Source organism: Halictus rubicundus, chromosome 11 (assembly GCF_050948215.1).
Source record: "Halictus rubicundus isolate RS-2024b chromosome 11, iyHalRubi1_principal, whole genome shotgun sequence".
NCBI classification, from domain to species: Eukaryota; Metazoa; Arthropoda; class Insecta; order Hymenoptera; family Halictidae; genus Halictus; species Halictus rubicundus.
Window position 1 is genome coordinate 11,817,662 of NC_135159.1, and position 24,026 is coordinate 11,841,687.

The following is a 24,026-nucleotide window of genomic DNA, read 5'->3' on the forward strand; positions in this document are numbered from 1 at the left end:
TCTTTTAAATAGAAATATATTTAATATGTACACATATAATATGTATAATTTGACATATATTAATTAATATGATTAACATGTATGAATGAAGTACAATGTATCAATAAACCATCTTTATTCTTTTTATTCCCTTGACTTGATAAAACTCTTAATAAATTCAATTCCTTTTCAATATACAAATTGTACAGAATTATAGTTTCAAAATGTACCTTCACATAAGTCGTGTGTAGTTATATTTGTAAACTTAATCTATAAGTAGCGCGCGCGCACGTATACAAGTGTGTCTGTATATATGTACAAAGTAATTATAGCAGCCAATTTTATGGTGTCTCGTAAATGAAAGATAAACGGTTAAAATTTACAAATTCTTAAAGAACTTTACAATTTTTCAAGAAAATACATATACAGTCGCGTACAACTGTCTTTTGAACATTTTTTTTTTTTCAATTGTTCTATCTCCCGAAACGTTCACAGATATTTATACAACAAGAGATAGAACCCGAGAGTTATGGATTTTCAAAACTACTTTTACATCTACACAATTATTTTTATTATAAAATAATACTTTGCAATTCCGTATTAGCTACAACACTTAGCTTTAAAACTACGACCGTGTTACGAAACACAATCTGAACACAAACAACATACTTTATGACTACCAATCGCTACTGTTTCCTTCTGACGTTTACATTTAATGAATATTTATGTTAAAGGAAATTACATTAGCTATTACAACTTCACAAGAGAATATATAAAAAATATAAATTCAGATAAAATCTCATTCCAATCATTTCAATGTCATTCTTGTACTCTTAACAATGATTCTTTTATATTCTATGTAACATGACATTCATAGTTAATTAAAGAAACTTTATGAATGCATAATATAACAAGTATACATATCTTCGAGTAGGAAAGACTCAAGTCTAAAGATATTCACTTACAATTAAGTCAAACACTCCTTTGCTGTGTATCATGTACATGTAATAAAAATATATTATGTCAATGTTAAAATTGTTCGCAATTAATAAATAACAATCTGATGTTAAACACAACAGTTTTAATATCATTTTCATTACTGACTGATAAATAGACTCGAATTTCTTTTTCTTTTAAAAAACGACACTTTTTCTGTGATGTGTGTATATATTAACTTATATACTCAACTATGCGTATAGACATGTATATATTCACATGGTAATTCATTTCTAAATTGCGCGTATTTCGCATTGCTTCCAATTCATCTCGAACGCTAAATTTATCAATTAACACACATTTAAATTATTATTATTTCGACCAATTCTTTCAAATTGCATCTTATAGTATATCATAAACCATCCAATTCGCGTCGTCTTTTTGGTGTGGTATCTACATTTTGAATGCACAGTACGGTTTATGATAGATCAATAGGTTCTCAGACTAGAATCAATTATCTACTAAAATTTTCGCTAATAGACGTAGATAATATTAGATTACGTGTTATATATCTCTTTCACCTGCCTCTTCGCCAATTGTAGTCATCAAATATAACTCATTTACAAGTTGTAAATTACAACATTTTTTTAGCAAAATCGTTTCGCAATTTTTTACCCTCTTTTTTAATAAAATCGTAAAAGGCATATATATATAATTGAATTTGATTCCCATCAGTAGTTAGAAAAATATCGATTGAAATTTTGGAAACTATGTGTTTAAAAAAATTCAACTTCAACTAGAAATATATTGTTTCCATCGAACTAAATAACTTCTTTTGCACATCTTTTTGTTCGCAGAAACAACAAAGATATTTGTAGTAATGATATTAAATAGCCCATTCTTCTGCACAAAGAAGATCGTGAAGACTCATTCATACGCTTTTCCTTCGCTAACAATAAGCAACAACTCGTGTGGAACAGTTTTCTGCTCCCCGAATTGTTTTTCTATTTTAGATAACTACTACCCAGCATTAACACTAGAACTACCGAGCATTAAAAGCGACTGGTTTGTATTGCTTTATAAAAATAATAAGACTGCATTTATTTATTTTTCGCGTAATTTTTATATTACGGTGTATGTCTGAGCGAATAAATTTGCTCAATCATTTCCCATAAAAGCTTCTCTATAATTTTAATAATTGCAAAATAAAACATCTGACATCAGTCATTTTTACTGGTCTGTCAAGTCTAGTGTTAACGACAACCTAACAGCACGTTTCTTTAAATTCGCCATTTAGCATACCGTTGGTATTGTGGTTCAAGATCCATTGTCAGTTTTTGAAGTTCATCAATTTCATCAATTTCATCATCTAAATCATATAAAGTGTCATTTTCTTCGGCGTCTAGTCCCACATCTTCCATTTCCTCATCTTCGTCCTCATCCACATTTCCTGTCTTACTTTGTGCTATAAAAACCATACCAATACTTTTTATTGCATGACCGAATAAACTTTTAATATTTTAATGAAGCATACATTGGATTCGTATTGGTACTAATCGTTAGTGTTTTAGTACAGTAAAGTAAAAAAGAAATGCCACCGTACATAGCGTGTGATAATGAAATACTGTGAGAATTGTCACTCGAGTGAATACTTTATTCAACGCTATTATAGTAAGCCGGACAGAGCTTCTTCGTTTCGATTACAAAAAGGGAGGCAAATGTGAATATTCAATGCATGATGGAAAGATCACTTTCAAATTACCAATATAAGCGAGATTGTATGAAATATTTCAAATAAAATTCCACAACAGAAAATGATTATGTATGAAACAAATGAAGTAACATGATTTTTTTAATGCAATTAAAAATGTATTACTTTGCTGTACCAGTACCAAAACTTATTTGTACAAAATTGAAAAAAGAAAAGTATATAATCCAAATATTTGGACATTTTTTCTAACTAAAATCATACTGAATCTCTATCTAAGAAATATATTATTTCGATATGTTAAACGTTAAAGAAATGTAATATTACTTAGGCAAAGAGAGTTATCATTCGTATTAGCAAAGGAATCTATATAAGTATGATGAAAAACTAAGGTATTTTTTAGAGGAGAATTAATATGATTTCTTCATTAGTTAAACAAAAGTTATTATAATATTTGCAAGCGAGACATAAGATAGTGTTGAAATCAGCATAGATAGAAATATTGTTTTACAAATACAATTCGAATTTGATAGAAATTATTTACACGAATTTTGATTTATTACAATATATAATTATATTTTTCATTAAATCGTTGCAAGTTATTTTTACAAACCATTATGTTGTATTACACACCGTAAAGCCATATGATCGTATATGGATGAATTTACACATTTTATTTATAATTCAATTGTCAACCATTCTTAGTTTATCATGTATAGCAATGAAAGAGATATCGAGTGGTATGAAACAGTGTTTTACAATAGTATCAACAGTTTTACAAACAGAATAATCTTCACATAATAAGATATTACATATTTACAAGTAATGTCAAATTACTTCTTTTTGTGTATGACAATTTTTTGTTATCTTAACGAGAAAGTGAATGAAATTGTATGACCATAAATCTTATGATAAGTAAGATAGAGTAGTAATAGTTTAATTTTCCTAAAATTAAATGAATTTTTTCAGATAGAAGTAAATTTCAATATAAAGAATTTGTAGTGTTTATTTCTCACATATGTATAAAAGTGTGCAGACATAATACAATGTACTATCGATTCTCTTTATAAAATTTTTACCAAAGGTTTCATACTATTTTTTCTTTCTTTTTTCAGATTTTCAGCGTTACTTCTCGATGCCTGAATGAAATGTTCGAAATAACTGAATCACATACTCGTACAGCGAAGCACAAAAATTTCTCAAATATTTAGAATCATATAAAAATTGTAGACTTTCGTCAATCCTCATAATGTGCTTTACTCACCTTGTCGCATGAATTACCGATGAGGAGTCGGCAACATTAGTACACTCATCAGAAATCATATCGACTCTGATATTACTCCTTGTGTTCACTGTTGCCTTTGAACACATGGTTGTGGTAACCGCACACTTAATCGTATTAAGGTATTTCTGAGTCATATCACTAATCGCATTTGGACTTGTAAATTTTACACGTTGAGCAATGTTCGATCCAAATTTAGTGAACATATATGTATTCTCTAAAGTATTCTCACCTATACCGCTATCCTCTTTCGACAGGCATACATCTTCTTTCGAATGGACTACGGAGTTAACTTTTGTACGTATCGAGGAACATTCAGACTTCATTCCGGACTCATCGTTTTCTTGGAATTTTTGTTTCCTATGAAAATGCGCGTTGTCCTGCGTGTTACGGCGTATAGAAAAATCATTATCCTCGCTTTTGGAAGCTTCATTGGTATTACAAATATTCTCTGTCTCCTCGGTGACGAGATTCATGCTTGAATTCTTACATTGAGGTAAAGCACAAAACGAGTTCTTTAACGTGACAGCGTCGTTCGAACTCACACGGGGAATAATGTCCGATGAGAGTTTCTCCACGGAGCTCCTATCGAGAGAAGAAACATCAGCTATGTAAAATATAAGATCTTTGGGAATGGACTTGTTAAAGTCTGCTGTACAAGAAGAACACGTTCTGAATCCAGGCGTGATGCCTGTTTGTCCAAGCGCATTGCCCATGGCGTTTTCCATAAAAAGATATCTATCTTTCATCTCGTTCACGTCACTCAACTCCAAGTATTTGTTGTCCGCTATATTAAACGATTCGGTTATCTCCTGTATTCTCGGTGTATTCGTAACGTACTCTTCGTGACCGGTGCTTAAATCTGTACTAACATCGCTAAAATCAAGATTAATATCATCGTACATAAAACTCTTTTTCTTCTTCTTCGTTACTCTTGCTTTTGATTTTTCACTTAACGAGACGCATCGTCGATCCGTACTATTATTTACACGACGAATATCACTTCCCTCTGCTTGCTCGCTTGGCATATTCTGAACATTTGTACAAGCCACCTTACGACAATTGGTATCAATACTATGCATTTTGGTAACTTCATTGCGTAGACAATTTGTTCCTATATTTACCTTGAACGCATTGTGATATGCAAGTGGTTTATTACATATATTACAAAAGCGGTTCTCTGTACATGTGAAACACGCCGGATTACTTCGCTTATTGTCTACGTCGAAAACAAAATGATCTCTATCGTCGTGTTTCGGACATAAGTTTAATAGAACTAAATTGTGCACTTTCTCAGGCGTATTTACAGTATACGTATCATTTACATTCTTCATATCATACATTATATTACAAGACAAGGAATTACTATCACTAGTAAAGTTAATACTGTCCGTTAAAGTTTTATCACACGTTTCTTTTATCAGTATGGAATCTACCTTGCTCAGTACTTCCTCTATGTCTTCGATTTTCACATCGTTCATCGTCGCTTCTAGAACCGGATATTCGTAACTATCTACAAATTTCGACAAAGGTACGATCATCTTTCTATTCTCGGAAATACGTTTCAAGAAACTATTATGTGCAGTCCTTAAACAGTTATCCACTGCTATATTCGAAATAATAAAATTTCTGGGCAATAGAAAACTTTCGTTCACAAGATCAACGTAGTATTTTGATTGTATAGTTTTCGGTAGCAACTGATTATCCACAGCGTAAAGATTCATCTTCTGCCCTTCTATGTGAACCTTGATTTGTTTATTGTCATCGTTATGGTCGGTATTCCCGCGTTCCGGTTTCAGTAAAAGATTCACCTCGGTAACTGGTTCCGAGTAAGACTTGCCACTCTGCTCGGAAATATTTAAATTATCTTCGAACTTGAACGACGGGAACATATTCGCGAAGCTTTTCAAGCTTAACATCTGTGAAATATTAAATGATTTTGTCGGTTTACTTTTCGACGACGCCGAAGAGTCTTCTGTTCTCTGTTGACTTCCGGCCTCCTCGGTTTTCCGGCTTCTGTCTTTGTCCTCCTTTAAGTAACAATGTAACTTGCTCTCAGCCGCCGCGAGACTGTTCGCGGTATCTTGAAATGTACTTTTAAACTTCAGTTGGCTACCAGAGAAAAGACAGCTAGGATTTTGAAAGAGCGCGAGCAACTTTTCCAAGTTCGGTGTATGCTTCTGGATGCATGATTTCTGCTGCCTTGTTTGCGCTTCTGTTCTCTCGCTTTGAACGGTAGTCGCTAGTTTTCTGCTCGTGTCTGGTTGTTTGTCAACAAGCATTCGTTTATTGTTCGCTGTAACAGTAGAATCTTTGTCATCCTTATTTACAATTGCAGATGTCTTTGTCTCTCTCAAATCATCCGGCACTTCCGTGTTGTTCATTGTTGTCGCTGCGCTTTCCACCCGCCAATTTCGAATATTTGTTTCGTTATTCTGTACATGATGTTCCTGGTCTTCCAAAGCGGTGGGAGCCGCGCTGTCATCTACTCGAATCTCGACGACAGCTTCGGCAAGTTCTCGATCATCCTTCGACCGAGCCGACTCGTTCGTTGACGGCGGCGTAGATCTTTCTTCTTCTACCTTGTTATTCGAAATTAAACGAGACACGTTGCCTGACGCGCCACGGAAATTGTCATCAACCCGAGCAGCGTTACTCGTTTCTAATTTGGATCCGAACACGTCGACGGAGTCATCCGAATCAGTCGACTCCGCGCTATTGACTTTAAACTTTAGATTGAACGTAATGTCAGCCTTCGACGGGCCGACATTGATAGGTTTATGCAGAATGGTATTTGCTGATTCAACAACAGAGACACGAAATCTAGATGGCCCACTTGCGGAAGATGCGAGATAGGTAGATGATTCAAGGGAGAGAGTAACTGGTGACGAAGATGCTGAGGAATCTGTCGAACATAATGATGTTTCTGGCACTCGGGACACCACAAATCGACTTCGTGAAGGACTTGGTATCGGGCTCGCTATAGGTGATGAGGCTGGACTAAGGGCTGGGGAACGTAGACGACCTCCATTTATACGTTTCGGTTCGAGCATCGTTTGCCCTGGTGCGTTATTCCGTATCGAAATCACGGTTGATAAAGAACATGGAAGTGTTTGACAAGTAAGCGAGATTTTACGAGAGTTTGTACTACAGAGGATGCTATGACGTGAATTTTCAGAACCTTCGTTGTTTTCTTCTACGATACGATTCTGCTCGTTTGCCGAACAACAGACTTGAATCTCAGTTAATAGCTGCGTGTATAAGGTCTGGTCTGGGTCATCCTGTTATTAACAGAAAACAGGCAACGTTATGTAACGAAAGGTATTCCTCTATGCCAGGCACAGTCACCTGGAAACCCATAAAAAGTGGCCGGAATTCGAAATTTCATGGAATCTATCAACATTCAAAACTCTTCGATATCTATTTTCTTTCAAACGAAAATTGGGTTTCCAGACTACTGTGCGACGGTAGACTTGTAGACTTTCTTGTTTACTTACTACTTTTGTTCTGAGTTTGTCATCCAAATCTATTTTAGTGATGCTTCTATTCGTTTTCATAGCAGCATTCAGGGCTGTTAATCCAGTCAGTCGTACATCATTGTTTCGTAAATCTATCCTCTAAAATAAGAAAACAGATTTAACGTGAAATAGCCGTTGATTTTATTATGAAGTATCACGAAGCTGTTAATATTTACTTGCAAAACCTGGTTTGTTTCAATAATCTCTGACAATGCAGTAACGCCATCGCACGTGAGCTCAGTCGACTGTATTCCCAATTGTAATAATGTACGGCTCTTTTTCAATGCGTCTTTTACAGTAAATATCAACTCATCGGTCAACATGTTTTTCCCGATGTTTAATGTTTCTAATGTTTTAGACAATGCCTATACGCATAAAGACGAACGTAATATACATGAACACACAACCTAACTGTAACCGTGCCATAAAAACGCGTAGAATTACGTACTATAATCCGTGAAAAATAGGGAGACGAATTTTTTGTGAGTTGATTGTTCCATAACACTAAAATGCTTAAGCCTTTACCGCTCTTATCTTCGTGTATTTGATTAATAAGTCCTTCTAGAATATCACGCACGCCTTCGTCTTGGATGTTATTATTGCTGAAAGAAAAATGCAATTTATATTATAAAATGTTAAATCCTTTTTCCCTCAGCTATGTACAGGTTTTGCACGCCGTACGTTTCGAAACAATACGTACCTAATATCAAGTAGTTGTATATGATTATTTATCCTAAGAAGAGAACCAAGTTGTATTGCATCGTACAAATTAAGTCCATTGTCAGCTAAATATAATTCCCTTATTCCAGTGTTCATTTTCAGTGCTGAAACTGGTAGAAGTAGCACACTTTTAAAAATTATTACTTCTCTGAAGATACTAAGTTTTTAAAGCGATTCCATAATAAAAATGATCAAACTATATCACATAATAAATACCTAGGGTGACGATACATCTTCCTGAAAGTCCACAATTTTCTAATTTTAGCACATGTAGATGGCAGATTAATCGCAATGCACGACTCAAGATACTCGTGTATTGTTCATCAAGTATTACATCCTTAGCTTCAAGATGTTCTAAACATTGGGTCTAGACAAATAATAGCGGTATTAATTATGTATTCAATAGTAAAAAGAAAAGAAGGAGAAAGAAATTTTAATATGCACATTCGAGTTAATTTCTAATGGTTTTGCTACTATCCTACATGCATATTACTATGTCTTTAACAACAATAATAATAGCCTAAAAAAAATTGTCTTATTTACAGAGGAATATGTTGTGTGTACCTTTCTTATCATACTAGCGCATGCATGCCATCCATATTCTCCAATGCCTTGATTAGATGAAATATTCAACTGTTTTGCAGACTCATAATACTCTAACATATCAAATAATATCACAGAACTCTGTAATCAAAGACAGAGCAAAACATTAATCAAAATTCAAAGGAGTACATTTCCAAAGCAAATTGTAGCTTAGCACAGTACCTCATCGTTTAAAGATGTTGCTTCTAAATCAACTTTGTGAAATTGAATTCTCTTAAGAATTTCTTCCAATGCTTCACAGTCATTTGGATCTAATGTTTGTCCTCTTAATGTAAGTTCTTCACAATGTTTTTGGGATGTATCTAAAGTCTGTATCGAAAATTGTTATTTAATATCGATTCCAATGCGTGTGTAATCAAATGCAATTACACTTCTCAAAAGCCTCCACATTATGTACATTCCGCAACTTCACTACACACTTTAACCTTCATCCGTCCCACATTTTCGCAACTTAATGTGTCGCTCGTGTGTCGAATGACACAGTAGCGAGACATCCAATGAAATGAAACGATAAATGATTAACTTTGCTAATGACTTTATTCAGAATAAAGTAACAAACATTTGCTTATATTAACAAACAGACAATTAGTTGAAGAATGCATCAAAGTCGTAGTCAGATCTTCGTCTAATTCAACAATAAATTTAACAGATATAGTCACAATTATATGTTAAATAATAATACTAATTAATTCAAATTCGTTCGAAATCAATAGATTTAAAGTTCACGACTTTAAATAATAAGACAATAAGAATCTGGTACACCGCAAACAGTAAATATCATAAATATCCCTTTATAGCTGCAATAAATAATAATACACAAATCTAATAATTGCTTTTCATTTGTGTGTGCTTCAAACACACTGTGATATTCCTTTGAAAACATTTTCTTATTCCTTTTTTTCGGTACCTCTATAGTCTTGAACTTTAAACTATTTTTAAACATAATCCCGGTTGATTAGCAATTTACATGCATCCCATTTGAATTTCTTACAACGAAAGCTTTTTCATGCACATGTAGAAATCTCAGTTTTCCGTGTAAAACTGAATAATTAGCTAATCAATCGAGAATATTTTCCCGAAACTATAATATTTTTTTGTCTTAAATTATTTGTACAGAATACAATGATTAAAAGAAGAAAGAATTTTTACCTGGAGTTGGCTTATAACAGTTTCCAGAGGATTGGTGTTATGTTTTATACAGGATTCCTTGTATGCTGAGATTAAATCATCACGGTTCACATTTTCAGCTGTGAACAATTAATTGATAGATTGTTAGAACGTTATGAAGTCTATGATTAACATTATTAAGAATTAAATGATTGATGGAAGATGTTTTTATAGAACTGTAGAATATCAATACATTTAAACCTACTCAATACTAAATATGTACTGCTAGCAATACAGTTTAGAAACTGAATTTTGTACATTAATCGATATTTTTCTTTCGTAAACGTAATATTTCTTAACACGTTCGCTGCGGTATTCATTGGTGACTCACCAAGTTTTTCATTTGTAGCAAGGACTTGATCATTAACTAGTGTCTATATTTCCATGAATGTTCACCTCACTATCACAACTAAGCAAGTTGATAAATTTGACCCTGGAAGGAAAGGATCAAGACAAAATCAACTCAGCATCTTTCTTTTAAGAATCTAACCAAATATTTACTTGCATTTCATTTTAACGTAAATATAAATCACATTTTCGAAATTAAATATACTCGGCTCAGTTTTACAATTAAGTTTACTACAACTTCAAAAGCTCTACATTTTCTTTTGTTTTATTTTTTCATATTTTCCACAGAGAACGTATTAATATAATAATGTAACAACACATAACATGTGCATGATAAAATGTTTTTATTCAATCTCATTTAGACATTAATCTGTTTTTTGTTAACTCAGATTTCAGATGCAAATTTTTACATAAACACTTTCGATTCGACTGTGTCTAACAATGAAACAATAATAAAATTAACAGTACTCTTGATAACAAAAATCTGCTTCGTAAAGAGTATTGTACTTTAAGAGTAACTTACAAGTTAATTATACATTGCGCATAGTTTAATATTGCATCAAAGTTATAATTAGTACATGGTTCGCGTTGTGAAATCTTAGATGTTCTTCACTTGACATGACCTATAAAAAACCTAATTGCTTAGTCCCTATTACTATGCAAGTAAATAATTATAAGAATTATACTGACACATTACATTACATTTTCGTATACTAATAACTTCTTTAAAACAATGTTCAAGTAATATTTAAAGAAGTTATTGCATTAATTTATACAGATTGTTCCAATAAAATGGATCAATTCTTTTATTTCTTCAAATATCCTACTACTCTATAGAAATGCAACTGAAAACTATGAAACAAAGAAATACATCTTTCAAACGTGTGAATGTATGATGTAACAAACTATGCGATAGAGAATATTGAACCGAAATATTGTATAAGATTAACAAATATATATATACACATATATAAATAAAAGTAAATTTATGTTCACATTAAAATGCAATTACACTGCAATACACTTTAGCCGTATAAAAACATTTACAATTGCAAAAGTCTCACGAGTTGAAATTGATACTATTTCGAACTAAAATATACAATTAAATAAAATACCCCGTAGGGTGTCCCAGAAAGAGTGTAGGAAAAAGAACAGGGTGATTCCTGAGGTAATTCGAAACACCTCTTCCCTTTGCCAATTCGCGCGGAAACGCTTTGTTTTCGAGTTATTAACGAAAAACACGGACCAATCAGAATACGGCTACGGAGAACGAATTCCCGCTCGGCGACAGGTCCCGCTGAGCGTGGCGTAGCCATTGGCCGAGCCAGAACCTATCCGCTGTAGCCGCGCTCTGATTGGTCCGTATTTTTCGTTAATAACTCGAAAACAAAGCGTTTCCGCGCGAATTGGCAAAGGAAAAAAGTGCTTAGAACCATCTTAAAAATCACCCCTTTCTTTTTGGACACCCTGTACATAACGAGATAGAAGTCTCTCGTCGATACATTATGTGAAATTAAATGCAACTTTGTACAATAAATTCTTATACAATTCAAACTCAAGACTATTAAAAAGGAAATTAGTTGAATGCAAGCATTTCCTAGAACATTTAGAATCTTTCTTCTTTTTAAACACTATCCAAAATCTATCTACAGATATTCGTTTACCGGGTCGCAAACAAAATTTATAATTTGTAACACTGCAATATTTTCGAACAAGAATATATCTTCCGTTCCTTTAATACACTTAACTGTAGATTTGCAGTTTCACTAAACGCCTAAGTTACAAGTTTCCTCGTATATTCGACTAACTTCGAACGATAGAAATTCTAAGAGACTTTCAAATATTTATGAGCGTAAGTCGGTCTATTACTGAACGATTATTCATTGTTGCCGATGACAAGCTCTACAGGTCTCTACCGAACGAGCTCCATGTTACTACGATTATGAAAAGGAAAAGTAAAATTGATAAAACGCAATTGCTATCGAGGCATGACCATGAAAATCGTGTAGGAGTCGAGGGTATCGTTCTTACCGAGCTTCCAAGGATTGGCAGGCTCCAGGCACCCCGTAACCAAAAGATTGTCATTCTCAGGAAAACTCACTCGTCGCGGAGGTCGTTTCTTGGTGAAAGCCAACGAGCTCCGTAATTTTCTCCCATCGATTAATATATAGGGGGAAAGCGGAGTATTGCTTACGCCGAACCGTGGCCTCCTAGTATTGTGCGATATTATCCTTGGAGGGAGTTTCTCAGGATCAACCTCCTCAGGATCAACTTTCAAGGTCGTAAGCGAATTCTCGCAGATCGACGTCAATGAATCCGCTCCTTCGCTCATATTAACTGGATTTCTAACACATTTTGCCAGTGAAAATTTACACCGCACTAGGCACAACACGCACGCATATATACCCCACGGCAATATGTCAATTGGACTGTTCGGAAAAATCGTTTAACACGCGTATCGAAGCAAACGTCAGCTACCCGTGCATTACATCCGCCATCTTTATTACTGTGTAACAAGTCGACAACTGTGTGAAACTGAACCGTAACTAGAATCATAAAGCCCTCTCCACGGGATTAGAAAATTTAATCCTATTCCTGCAGAATGCGATTTTATGCACCGATCAAATTCTTTGCTAATCGAAAAATCATTTTATGCAAAAATATGCGTTCTTTTATCTACGTGCATTACCGATGACGTTTTAAGTTTACTAATCGAAGGAGATACGACTAGATCAATCGATAATTATTTATATCTTATAAGCGTTGAAATTATTGTTATTGTTGAATAAACTATAACAAGAAGAATAGGGTGTTTGTGGACGATCAATTACCAAGATAAATATATATATATATATATATCTGTACAATTTAACAACAATCAACTCTGGAGATACGAGTTGCAGCTATGAAGCCACAAAAATCTGTGTTCGTTCTCATTGGCTAACTAATCGTTACTGTCAAAATGTCGGCCAATTGTCGAGTAGTTCTTAAAATGGTGGGGATTAGGAAATGCAGTTGGAGCATATCAACCCATTATTATTGAAAATATCAGAGACTGTTCAGAATACTTTCTGACACGTCAAAAGTTACGATAGAAGTTTTGTCTTCGTAAAAGTTCTGTATATAGTACTGTAATGAAATGTTTTGCAATAAGTTTTTGCAAAATGCACGCCTGGTGGTAGGCAATCCGCATATCTGCAATGTAAGAACAAAAGGTTCTCTGTTCAATTCATGTATTTACGTCATCTTAAATTCAAACCTGTTAACAGTTGAACTTCACTCATTGATTCATGATTTATGAGGATGGCTTTTTTAACAAAAGTGTCGATAGTGTACACACACGTATGTTGCGCCATAGAACGATTGCACATGTGCAATAATTTTACAATAATTCAATAATTTAGTTATTGATTATCATCTTATAATTTCATAGAGAATCGTACCTCGAATTTGGTTCAACTGGTTGTTGAACAGAATGCTATTTGGTAATTTTATACTAGAATATATTGCGTATACATGTATATATAAATGAAATATATATTTTTGTACAAACTAAAATGCAACGCCTTTACGCCTTTCTATTTCTCAATGGAATGTATAACAAATGATTCCTTCATAACAATATATCTGTAACACGAAAATCAAAAGTAAACAGATTGCAGTTTCGGCCTTGTCTCGAAGTTGTTAATAATTAAAGCTCACCAATAACATCGCGTGAGCCATCTTTTATCTCGCTTTTTCTCATACAGTATGTCACAATCATCGATATGTCACAGTAAATCGAGATATATGCTCTCTGTCGAGATCTTCAATTTTTAATAATAAAACACAAAGCTGAAAGTTGAATATTTCTATTTCTGATTTTCGTTTATACACTGTTATAAAGGATCATGCCTTAAATTTTCTCCCACCTGATGTCAAACACCCCGTATAACTATAATTTAACACCCTTTCAAATAATTATTAAATTAGATCAAAATTATATGAACACAAACGTCAAAATAACGAAAATAATAAACTACATGCACAAATTCAATAGTCTATAATTTTTCCAATTACTATGTACATCTATCAATACATATATCAAAAAAATATAAAAACTACTTTGTTATTCAATATTTAAGAAAACATTTGTAATATATTAGCAAAGATCGAGATAAAAATTTTACGGTACATTAAATGTATATAGGTTATTGTGTATGTCATTTGCTTACTTACGTCTTATGTTATTTTTCAGTGAACTTACCTTTACGTCATTAAATATATATATCCATTATGCGCCTATGTTTCAGTAAAACTCGTGCTCTGACTGCTTAAAATTTCTTACTGCTACAAATTTCTTAACATAGAAGAAGTTCGAGAAAATAATAATTTTGAAATTCGTGATCCCGATTGAAATTATACGGACTATACGAGGAAGAAAGACATACTTTTGATTACATAAATGGTAGAGATATCTTTTTCTCTGTCTGACCGGCCGAAAATTTGACAGAAACGTTGATTTCCTTATACGGTCACGCGAAGAACGAATCAGTAAGAATTACTCCTTTTTAGTAAATTAATTCTGGAAAATTTATGTACAATACTAGAAATCGAATAACAATTTATGTGTATTTTATAAGATGTTTATTTATTTACTTGTGAATGAATTAATTTGTTTCATCTAACTAAGAATTTTCTTGTCACGTTGTGTCTCGTACTAAATGTAAGAATTGTACGTAAAGTTTGCAACAACAATAATGTTAAATTCACGATATTAACAATATCATTTATAACCTGTTCAAATTTTATTTTTAGAGATGGAAGCTGTTTTAGAACAAAAAGTGAGAGAAGTGACAAAGTGCATCGAAAAACAATTAGACGATGAGATACAGAAATTAGACAATTTAGATATTAATGACTTTGAGAAGTTGCGTGAGGCTCGATTAAAGAAGTTAAAATTACTTCAGCAACAAAAGCAAAATTGGTTGTCACTGGTAATACATCTTGCTCAGCAGTATATAATTCATTGTATATGATTCACATATATATTTTATGTGTTACTTTAGGGTCATGGAGAGTATATGGAGGTACATGATGAGAAGGAATTTTTCGAGGTATCGAAGAAGTCTGAAAACATAGTTTGTTTGTTTTATAAGGACGATTCACCCAGATGCAAGATAGTGGATCACCATCTCAAAATTCTTGCAAAAAATCATGTAGAAGCAAGATTTTGTAAACTAAATGTAGAGCGGTGTCCATTTCTAACTGGTAATTCCTAAATTATTCACAAACCACGAAAGGTTATTTTAATTAGCTAGTCACTGCTTACAAAATATTTCAGTAGTAAGATTAATTTTTCTATTTTCAGAACGCTTGAAAATCAGAATCATTCCTACAATTTCCCTTATTGTAAATAACAAAACTAAAGATTATATTGTGGGATTTACTGAACTAGGAAATTGCGATGACTTCTCAACAGAAACATTGGAGAAAAGAATTGCACTTTCTGGTGTAATAAAATACGAAGAAAACTACTCTTCAGAAAATGGCAAAAAACCATGGTTATCGCAAGTTGTAAAGCCTAAGACGATTAGAGGATCTAATACTGCGAATTCAGATGATTCCGATATCGAGTGAAATTATTTTTAATAAATGAAAACAGTTCTTTTTAATACATATTATTTCTATCTTCTTCAATTTCTTATGTTCATTATAGATTATAAGTTTATTTATACTACACATTTTTACTTATGTAACTATTTTGATTAATAAAAATTCACAATTATTACATATAATTTGTACTTCAGTAAATATAAAACATTTGCGGTATGGTATCGACATTTGTCGATATAAGTATTCTTTTGTATGTTTCAAAATATTTTATTGTAAGAAATTTTATTATTTAAAGCTTTCCAACAATTATATGAATGCAATGAAATAAAATGAATTAAGCAATTAGTATATATATACTAAATATATAAGTCTCTTTTTATTTTATAACCGTCAATTACTATAGCAAATGAAATTTGTGAAAATTGTAAATAATTATGCTAAAAATAGAAAAAAATTAATTTTATAAGAAATATATTCTTGTACTAACAGTGACATTCCCGTAATAATTTTTTTTACGTTTTGTGTACGACCAACTAAAAAGATAACTGTATTCCAATTAAAATATTCTTCACACAAAACTTCAACCCAATATGACATATAATTGATACAATTCTTGATAAGAATTGCAATATAAAATCAATTTTTTAATTTCATACTATCACTTATAGTAAAACAATGTCGTCCATTCGATCTCTTCTTATACTTTAAAAGTACACCACTTATGCAACAGTAATTCATTTTTTTAATCACTTTATTTTACACTAATCTTTTTACGTATGACACATGTATCTCACATTAATAATATTATCTTTGTGTTTTTCAATTTAAGATTAAGTGAAATATAATTGAGAATGTATTTGAATGAGATTACTCTAAAAATGCTATATCTGTATACATGCATAATTTCTTGCAGATATGTACAACTCTTTTTAGCGTGATTAAAGTTAATTCAAATTTAGTGGGAAAATATTCTGTTTCTTACATTTATATATATGTATAGTTAATAACTAATTTTCAATATTATAATTATGCAATGTATCACAGTGATAATTTTGCATACATTAACAGTTGTTATATATACATGATGAAATAAGAATTGCATTTATACTAATGCACTCGGTATTATCTGCATGTGCTACTCGAAATAAGAAAGAGAATGAAAACGAAGCAGTGTAATACCATGTAATGCCCCTGGCTATGAAACATATACTTCGTTTTCATAAAAGTTCTCAATGAAATTACTAATACTGATCTACTAGTGAATATAATCGTGTAATATTTTAAAGGCTTTCTTTTTACAAGGGAGTAATAGTAATATAAAAAATATAGACACTTATGCGCATAAAGTACGATAGTGCATGTTCTAAATACAATTATTATTAGGAATGCAACATCGCAAAAGTATGACACAGGCGATTCGATTTTACTTAAATTTCATAATTAAAATCGGTCTTGATAAAGAAATTTGTTTTGATACTTCTGTATCGATTAGTCGTGGAGAAGTGTGATAAGGTGTCAAAGAAATGTGAAAAAAGGAAATAATATTATTTAATTATAAGCTTTTGATTTTACAACTGCAGTTTTTCCGTTTATGAATTTAAATATGATGAATTTATTATGTGTAATACTTTGAAACTCTTCAGAACTATATTTACAATGTATTCAAAAATAGAAATTACATATTATATGTATAATGAATATGAAATAAAATATTGGTAGCATTTATAAAACCATACTGTATCGAGATGTTAATACATTGTAAGCAAATAGAATGGTTGTATACAAATTTAATAATTCGTAAATGTTTATAATATCAAACAAAAATCAGTAATTACACTTTGTACATGTATGTTTTTAGAGAATTATTCTTCTAAATAGAAATGCGCAAAATATAAAACTTTGCTTTAGCATAAATACGTTGATACATGTTACATTTGGAAAATAGTTACGTGAAATGACATATTGTTCGAAATAATAAAGTAAACTTCCAAGTATACATTCTCCTTTGATACTTATGACACAAACTTAGGCAATAATCGGTCTTGTCAAGAAAATATATTGTTACGGTGTCTTGGGGAGCCGCGATTGCATTAGGAAACAATTACAAAAATTTATTAAAATGTTAATAACAGATTCTTTCGCCAGTCGACAAGAGTACAGCCTGTAAATTCATTTGAACTTTTGTATTTCAGGATTCTGCAGTAAAAACAATTGACCCAAAATTTTAGTCAACTCGTGCGCAAAGAAGATTGACAACACAGTGTACGAGTTATAAATGAACTTATTAAATCAGTTAACGATCGTCAAATATACTAAAGTCCTAAGAGGAACTATTGTTGCGGGCTTTGGAAGATTTAAACACAGCCTACATTGTTAGAGTCATACATGATCAAGAAGAAAGGTTAGTATACAGCTTCATACAGGTCATCTGTAGAAGAACATATAAGACAAGAAGTCGAAACCAAGTGGCTTCAAAATGCAACGCTTACATAAATCGGCTTAGATAAAATTGGCCTTTGAAAATTCGACTATTTTTCAGCTTTTTGGTCTAATAAATGTTTTACCAGACGATAGTAACAGTTGATATAATTATTGCAATATTTGAAGCCACCGAGCACTCATTGAAAGAACTGCGGTCCATTACATCAGATGACCCAGGCATACAGTGTCCAACTGAAAGAGGAGGTCATGCTGATAAAAAGGCTAAAGTTACTGCAAGCATCTTAGCTATCAGATGGGGACGACACCGTTATAATATTCAACGGAATGATAACCGATCTTCACTGTGTCAGAGAAAGATCATACGATCGAGAAAATAAAACGGGTGTTAAGTTGCTTAAAAAATGTGAGTAACAGCGTTTCGAAACTACAGTTACAACCGTATGTTGATAAATGGAAATAAAAGCAGTGCTGAATACAGATTTAAAGCAATCTTAATGGAGAATAAGGACATAAAGAACATAATATAAAGTTATACATATGTATACGGGTCTCTTGTTAAAGTCTTCAGTCAAAAATAAATATTCATTACTAACACGTTGAGTGCCACGCCAATGCCCATAAAAGTCACACAAAATCAAAAAGCTTATTTTGTAATACGAAAATAGAAAAAACAAAATTGATCATAACAATAATTTATGTAACATTCTCACACCTTATAGATCTTACTAACATTTGATTTACTTAATAAAGAATAAAACTTGATTTTTAAGTTTAGTAAAAAAAATGGTGTGTTGGTCATATATGACCGACGTGGCACACAAAGTGTTAAAGATTGTTTGTTACGAAAACTGATAAAAAAAAAGTCTTCTCTTGTCGATTGACAAGCATGAAGCATTCTCTGGTACCGAGAAGCGTTCTAAATAGAGTTAATGAGCCGTTCTTGTCTTGCGTTATCTAGATTGATTTTATCACTATTGATTTTGAACGACCATTACGTTATGTGGCGGCACCCTCCCTGGCGCAACAATATACAGACTACGACAATGTTGCGTAGCGACAAATGCACTGCGAAAGTGCTTCCTTAGTCCCGTACTTAATAATAGTATGTAAATAGAGTTGGATAAACTAGTCTAATTAGAACTCTTAGCAGAGAAATGTTGTTACTAATCATATCCGAAAAGAAAAACAAAAGAAAAAGGTTTTATATTCACGTAACTAATGTAATTTTACATTTCTTTGAGAATAAAACCGTTTAAATACTAAAATAAAGTTAAACTTTGATTTGTTTCACTTAAAGCCTACGATAAGTGATAAATGAATAAGTTTCGAAAATTTTATAATCAATATATTCACATTGTTTTAACAACTTATATATTAGATTGTTTTCAATAATGAAAACAAATTTCACCAGCCAGATAAGTAATGGGTTGATCCAACTCACTATACATAGTCTGATATTCAACAAAGTCATAGAAGAATATGTCTTCTGCCTTTAATACGATTTACCAGGTTGCATATTTTAAGCGCTGGCCCAAGTTTCAATCCCATGTATTTCATCATCATATCGGAATTTAAAAGTAATAAAGCTTTGCCGTCGATTTCCTGAAAACAGTTCAATATTATTGTATTACGACGTCCATAACGAAATCGTTTGTCTGTTTACAAATGGTGAAATACATTACTTATATTGTTTTGATATTGTCAAATACAGAAATCGTATTTAAATGTCTAAAATGGTAATATGTTTAGTAGCTTACATGTTTCCGGAATAAATCTGCATGCTGACCCAATGCGGGATCAGTGACGCCAATATAATGTATTACATCTTCGATAGTCCACTCTGCTGGTTCGGTGGAAGCTGTACGATTCGTAGAAGTTTCAGATTGTGTAGTTGATGTTGCAGCTTCAAGTTCTGATTAAAGTAATAATAATAATAATAATAATATTTTTCTAACCTTAATGGCAACTAGAGGTGTGCGAGAACCCGAAAATATTGGGGACATATATTGGTCTTGGAAAATATTGGTATATATGGGAATTCTCACAACTTACAAAGATTGATAAAAACAAAGTATGTGGTTCCTTACAACTTTTAGCGGTTAGTTACTTACCTGGAACAGATTTCTTAGGTTGTTTTGGAGGTGTCGGCGACAATAACGTTGAATTATTTGTACTTGGCACGGAATTCTGTTGTATTTGTTGTTGCGGAATACTCGACGATAAATTTTGTTGATTTTGAGATTGCCATCTCCTCTTCTCTCCCGTGGTATTATTATTTGTTGTCGGAGTAGCAACTGTTTCTTCGTTATTCGTAGATTGTGGTTGCTGACTATTTGGACATTTATTACAAGATTCTTTTCGCCTGAACAGCATGTGTTCGCATGCACAGAGATCTTCAAGTTGTCGCCTTATGTATATATAAAAATCCTCTTCCTCCATAAATATTGGTAACCTAACAGAAGTAGGTTTACTCTCTAAGATTAAGCTTATGGTTTCTCCTTCACCACGTTTTAATAAGCTTAACATTTGTCTTGGACTCATTGCTGCCATCAGGAAAGCTTGAAATATATCTCTTGTAACATTTAATATGGGACCAGTGCCAAATTGTGCTGGCATAGCTTTTACTTTACGAGGATCAAAGTAAGGACCACAGGTACAATTGTGGTTTACATAAATTGTAACTGTAATATAACAGAAGTAATGAGTCAAAAAACAATAAGTAAGCAACAACGAAATAATTGTGTAGACATAGCAAGGCATACCATTCTCTAAAGAATGTGGTTTGGTATTAGCTGTACTAGTATCAGGTTCTGTAGCTGGTTGCGGAGGAGCACTCGATCCTGCAGGACTTACTAAAGCCACAGCTGGTTCTCCATTAGTACCTCCGCCAGATATCGCCATTACCGGTAAAACGTTACTGATTCTGGATTTAAACCTATTAGGCCCTGTTGCTACAATGATTCACACATATATATTATAAAATACATTATCACTAGAGGTATGCAAGAATCGAAAAATATCAGGTTATGGTCAGGACGGGTCGGAATCCGTTATATTCAAGAATTCTACTAAGCCCGATACTCTCGAACATTCTCGGGAATAATCCCGATATTTTCGTAAACCCTTCCCGATCCCAAATAAAATTCTCGACCCGACATTTTTTGGTTCATGCACACTTCTAATTGTCACATATAAATGTCGCCAACATCAAAATATGTTTTACATTTTTGCCTCGGTGGTTGTAGTGGATGTCCACTTTTAAAACACCATCCAGCAGGAAAGATATCTCTGGAATCATAGCGGCACCAGTAGTCAAAAGCACCACGCCAGCCATCGAACGTAATATGAATCATATCATCTTTCACAGCACCAACAGTAGCCGTACATATTAATTGTGGATTCTTTTTGTCTATGGCTTCTAGTTTATGTCCGACTTCGAACATGTTGGAACGTGGTGTTTTTGGTTCACGTTTGAATACTTTTGCAGGTGCCATTTCCGCTCCATTTAAAGTCTTTAAAAGAAACATGGGCCAACTGGAAGCATTCATTCGGAAGCCTAATGGAGGTTGCAACATGCCACCAGACTTTTCACAATGACCAATAGGATGAATCTCGTTGCTGTCAACTAATCGCCAAAAATCATTTTTGTTGTCCGAACCATCTAGTCTTAATCTCAGTCGTGGACCAAGGACACCGACTACAGTTGCAATGCAAGTTGACGTTAAATTACGAGGATCGAGAGCTTCCAACTTCATACCCATTTTGAATTCGTTGGTTGGTGGAACTTCATGCTAAAAGAAAATTTCATTGTTATAAATAATGAATATTTTCTATCTGATATTCAATTTACTAAGTTATCATACTTGTTTAAAGCAATCAGTGGGTGCAGCTTGGCTGTTCGTTTCCTTCAAATAGTGATCCCAATCGAATGTTTGATATGTTTCGTACTGAAATGGGCCTGTAGAAGTTGATGGAGAATGAGATATAGTTGTATGGTTATTAGAGTTCGTGAAAGACTGGGTCGTAGATGGAACGTTATTTCCACTCAATAAACCTGGTGGCGAAATAGTTGGTGCAGGTGACGATTGGTCCCTATTATCTAATGAAGGAAAGTGAAATATTAAAAAAATGCTTCACAAATAAATAAAAGATAAATACAAAAGTTACAACTTCTATAAATTACTAACTCTTTTTCACATCGTTTTGCCCTTCCTTTTTCTGATGTTTGTTCAAACAAAACGAGGAACAAAAATCTTTTATAGGTCCATCTTTTTGTTCCAATCGTACAGGTGTGCCTCTAATAACATTGTCACATTGGACGCATGCTCCTCGCACATAAGCTTTACGAAATTCAGACAGACAAGTTTCAGAACAAAATTCTTTTTTTCCATGTTGCGTAGGAAGAACATATTTTAAGGGCTGTTTAGTTTCTCCACACCATGTACAAGAGTTTTTTGATTTTGGTGGTCTTCCTGGACCTGCATTTGCAATTAAAAAGTATTTTAAAACCAGTGTAAAATATCAAGTATCGTATTATATGCACGGTATAAATATTAATGAAAAATGTACACGAATTATATATAAAGTGCAGAGAAATATTAAAATATAATATTTCTATACCTCGCATTTTGCTTTGTGTTGACGACATAGTTCTTCATAGAAAACTGTTGATCAACACTAAACTTCGCTGCACAATGATGTTAGTTTAATTCAGTAATTAAGGACATCTTTGCGTCTATTAATAAAATAAATTTTGGAAGCACTGTTCAGTTTTAAATGAAGGAAACCTCGTTTTCAGCCGGCTCGCGAACACGTTTCGTTTATATTTACACGGGCCAACGTACTTTCCTGTTAACAACCGATCAAAGAATAATTTAATAGAAACGCGGGACGATTATTTCGTTACAATCAAAATAATATATTCCGTATCAAAAATTATTATGTCAAGCCGCCATATTGCTTTGATTTGGCCGCGCAATCCTTAGGTAAAAAGGTAGTAGAAAGGAATCGCTAAATGAATATCGATACACTCATGACACAAAGTGGTGTATAACCTGTGTGTTGTTATGAATTTTATATATGTAGTGTTGCGTGATCTTTCAGGGACTTGTACTTTTTACAAGATTCGGGATCGTGGATTGGTCCCCGTAGAGTACTAATATACTCAGCTCGAACCTGATTTATATTAATATAAATCAAGTTCAAATATCGTATACAATATGGCGGCTTGACATAATAATTTTTCATATGGAATATATTATTCTAAATGAATAAACGAAATTTAAACAATAACTTGAATTTAAAGCGTAAATCTGAAGAAAACAAGAATAAGAATTATAATGAAACAAGAACAAGAATTGTAACATTTCAATCAAACAATAACTTATTTTAATAAATGTATGTTTTACATTATTACAAGTACTTACGTCTTTATAGCTTGAGTTCATAAACAGAAGTGATCTTTTACGTCCTTGTATCTTCAATTGATAATGTAGAATTTCATATGTTTTTTATCTCCAATTTTAATTATGGCATTATATATAGTTATTTGTATGAACTAATATAATTGGTTAATTACATTTGTTTTATGCGCGTTTGATCATTGAAGCAATGATTTTGCGATGGTAACATGAATGAACATAATTATTAATAAGTGTTACAATTTGAATTTAGCGCCGTTCTAAAATCATATAGTGTATTCGTATTCTAACTAAGTTTATTCATTTTA

The 24,026-nt window shown here is 32.7% G+C and overlaps 3 protein-coding genes across 6 annotated transcripts; 1 reads left to right on the top strand and 2 right to left on the bottom strand.

Moving 5' to 3' along the window:
- On the bottom strand, nt 1-12,943 carry LOC143359034 (uncharacterized). Of its 2 annotated transcripts, none has more exons than XM_076796666.1 (11): nt 12,293-12,943; nt 9,896-9,993; nt 8,909-9,055; nt 8,708-8,827; nt 8,360-8,510; nt 8,124-8,253; nt 7,872-8,025; nt 7,600-7,788; nt 7,403-7,522; nt 4,138-7,186; nt 1-2,380 (listed from the first exon to the last, which is right to left on the bottom strand). In XM_076796666.1, the coding sequence occupies exons 1-11, from the start codon at nt 12,591-12,593 to the stop codon at nt 2,196-2,198; spliced, it is 4,644 nt and encodes a 1,547-aa protein (XP_076652781.1). In that variant the 5' UTR covers nt 12,594-12,943; the 3' UTR covers nt 1-2,195. The 2 variants fall into 2 exon arrangements, with proteins under 2 accessions (XP_076652781.1, XP_076652780.1); XM_076796665.1 differs by having other exon boundaries at nt 2,276-2,380; nt 3,888-7,186.
- A 992-nt stretch (nt 12,944-13,935) lies between these two features.
- On the top strand, nt 13,936-18,091 carry LOC143359055 (phosducin-like protein 3). 3 transcript variants are annotated; one of them, XM_076796706.1, is made up of 5 exons: nt 13,936-14,036; nt 14,554-14,794; nt 15,059-15,237; nt 15,310-15,511; nt 15,612-18,091. In XM_076796706.1, exons 3-5 carry the CDS (start codon nt 15,061-15,063, stop codon nt 15,878-15,880), a joined length of 648 nt encoding a protein of 215 aa, XP_076652821.1. In that variant the 5' UTR covers nt 13,936-14,036; nt 14,554-14,794; nt 15,059-15,060; the 3' UTR covers nt 15,881-18,091. The 3 variants fall into 3 exon arrangements, with proteins under 3 accessions (XP_076652821.1, XP_076652822.1, XP_076652823.1); XM_076796707.1 differs by lacking the exons at nt 13,936-14,036; nt 14,554-14,794 and adding an exon at nt 14,840-14,975; XM_076796708.1 differs by lacking the exons at nt 13,936-14,036; nt 14,554-14,794 and adding an exon at nt 14,845-14,966.
- A 1,530-nt stretch (nt 18,092-19,621) lies between these two features.
- On the bottom strand, nt 19,622-23,345 carry Scm (Polycomb protein Scm). The gene is made up of 8 exons (XM_076796679.1): nt 22,919-23,345; nt 22,486-22,776; nt 22,162-22,397; nt 21,522-22,089; nt 21,061-21,249; nt 20,410-20,979; nt 20,056-20,210; nt 19,622-19,900 (listed from the first exon to the last, which is right to left on the bottom strand). The coding sequence occupies exons 1-8, from the start codon at nt 22,944-22,946 to the stop codon at nt 19,766-19,768; spliced, it is 2,172 nt and encodes a 723-aa protein (XP_076652794.1). The 5' UTR covers nt 22,947-23,345; the 3' UTR covers nt 19,622-19,765.
- Between the last annotated feature and the right edge of the window lie 681 nt (nt 23,346-24,026).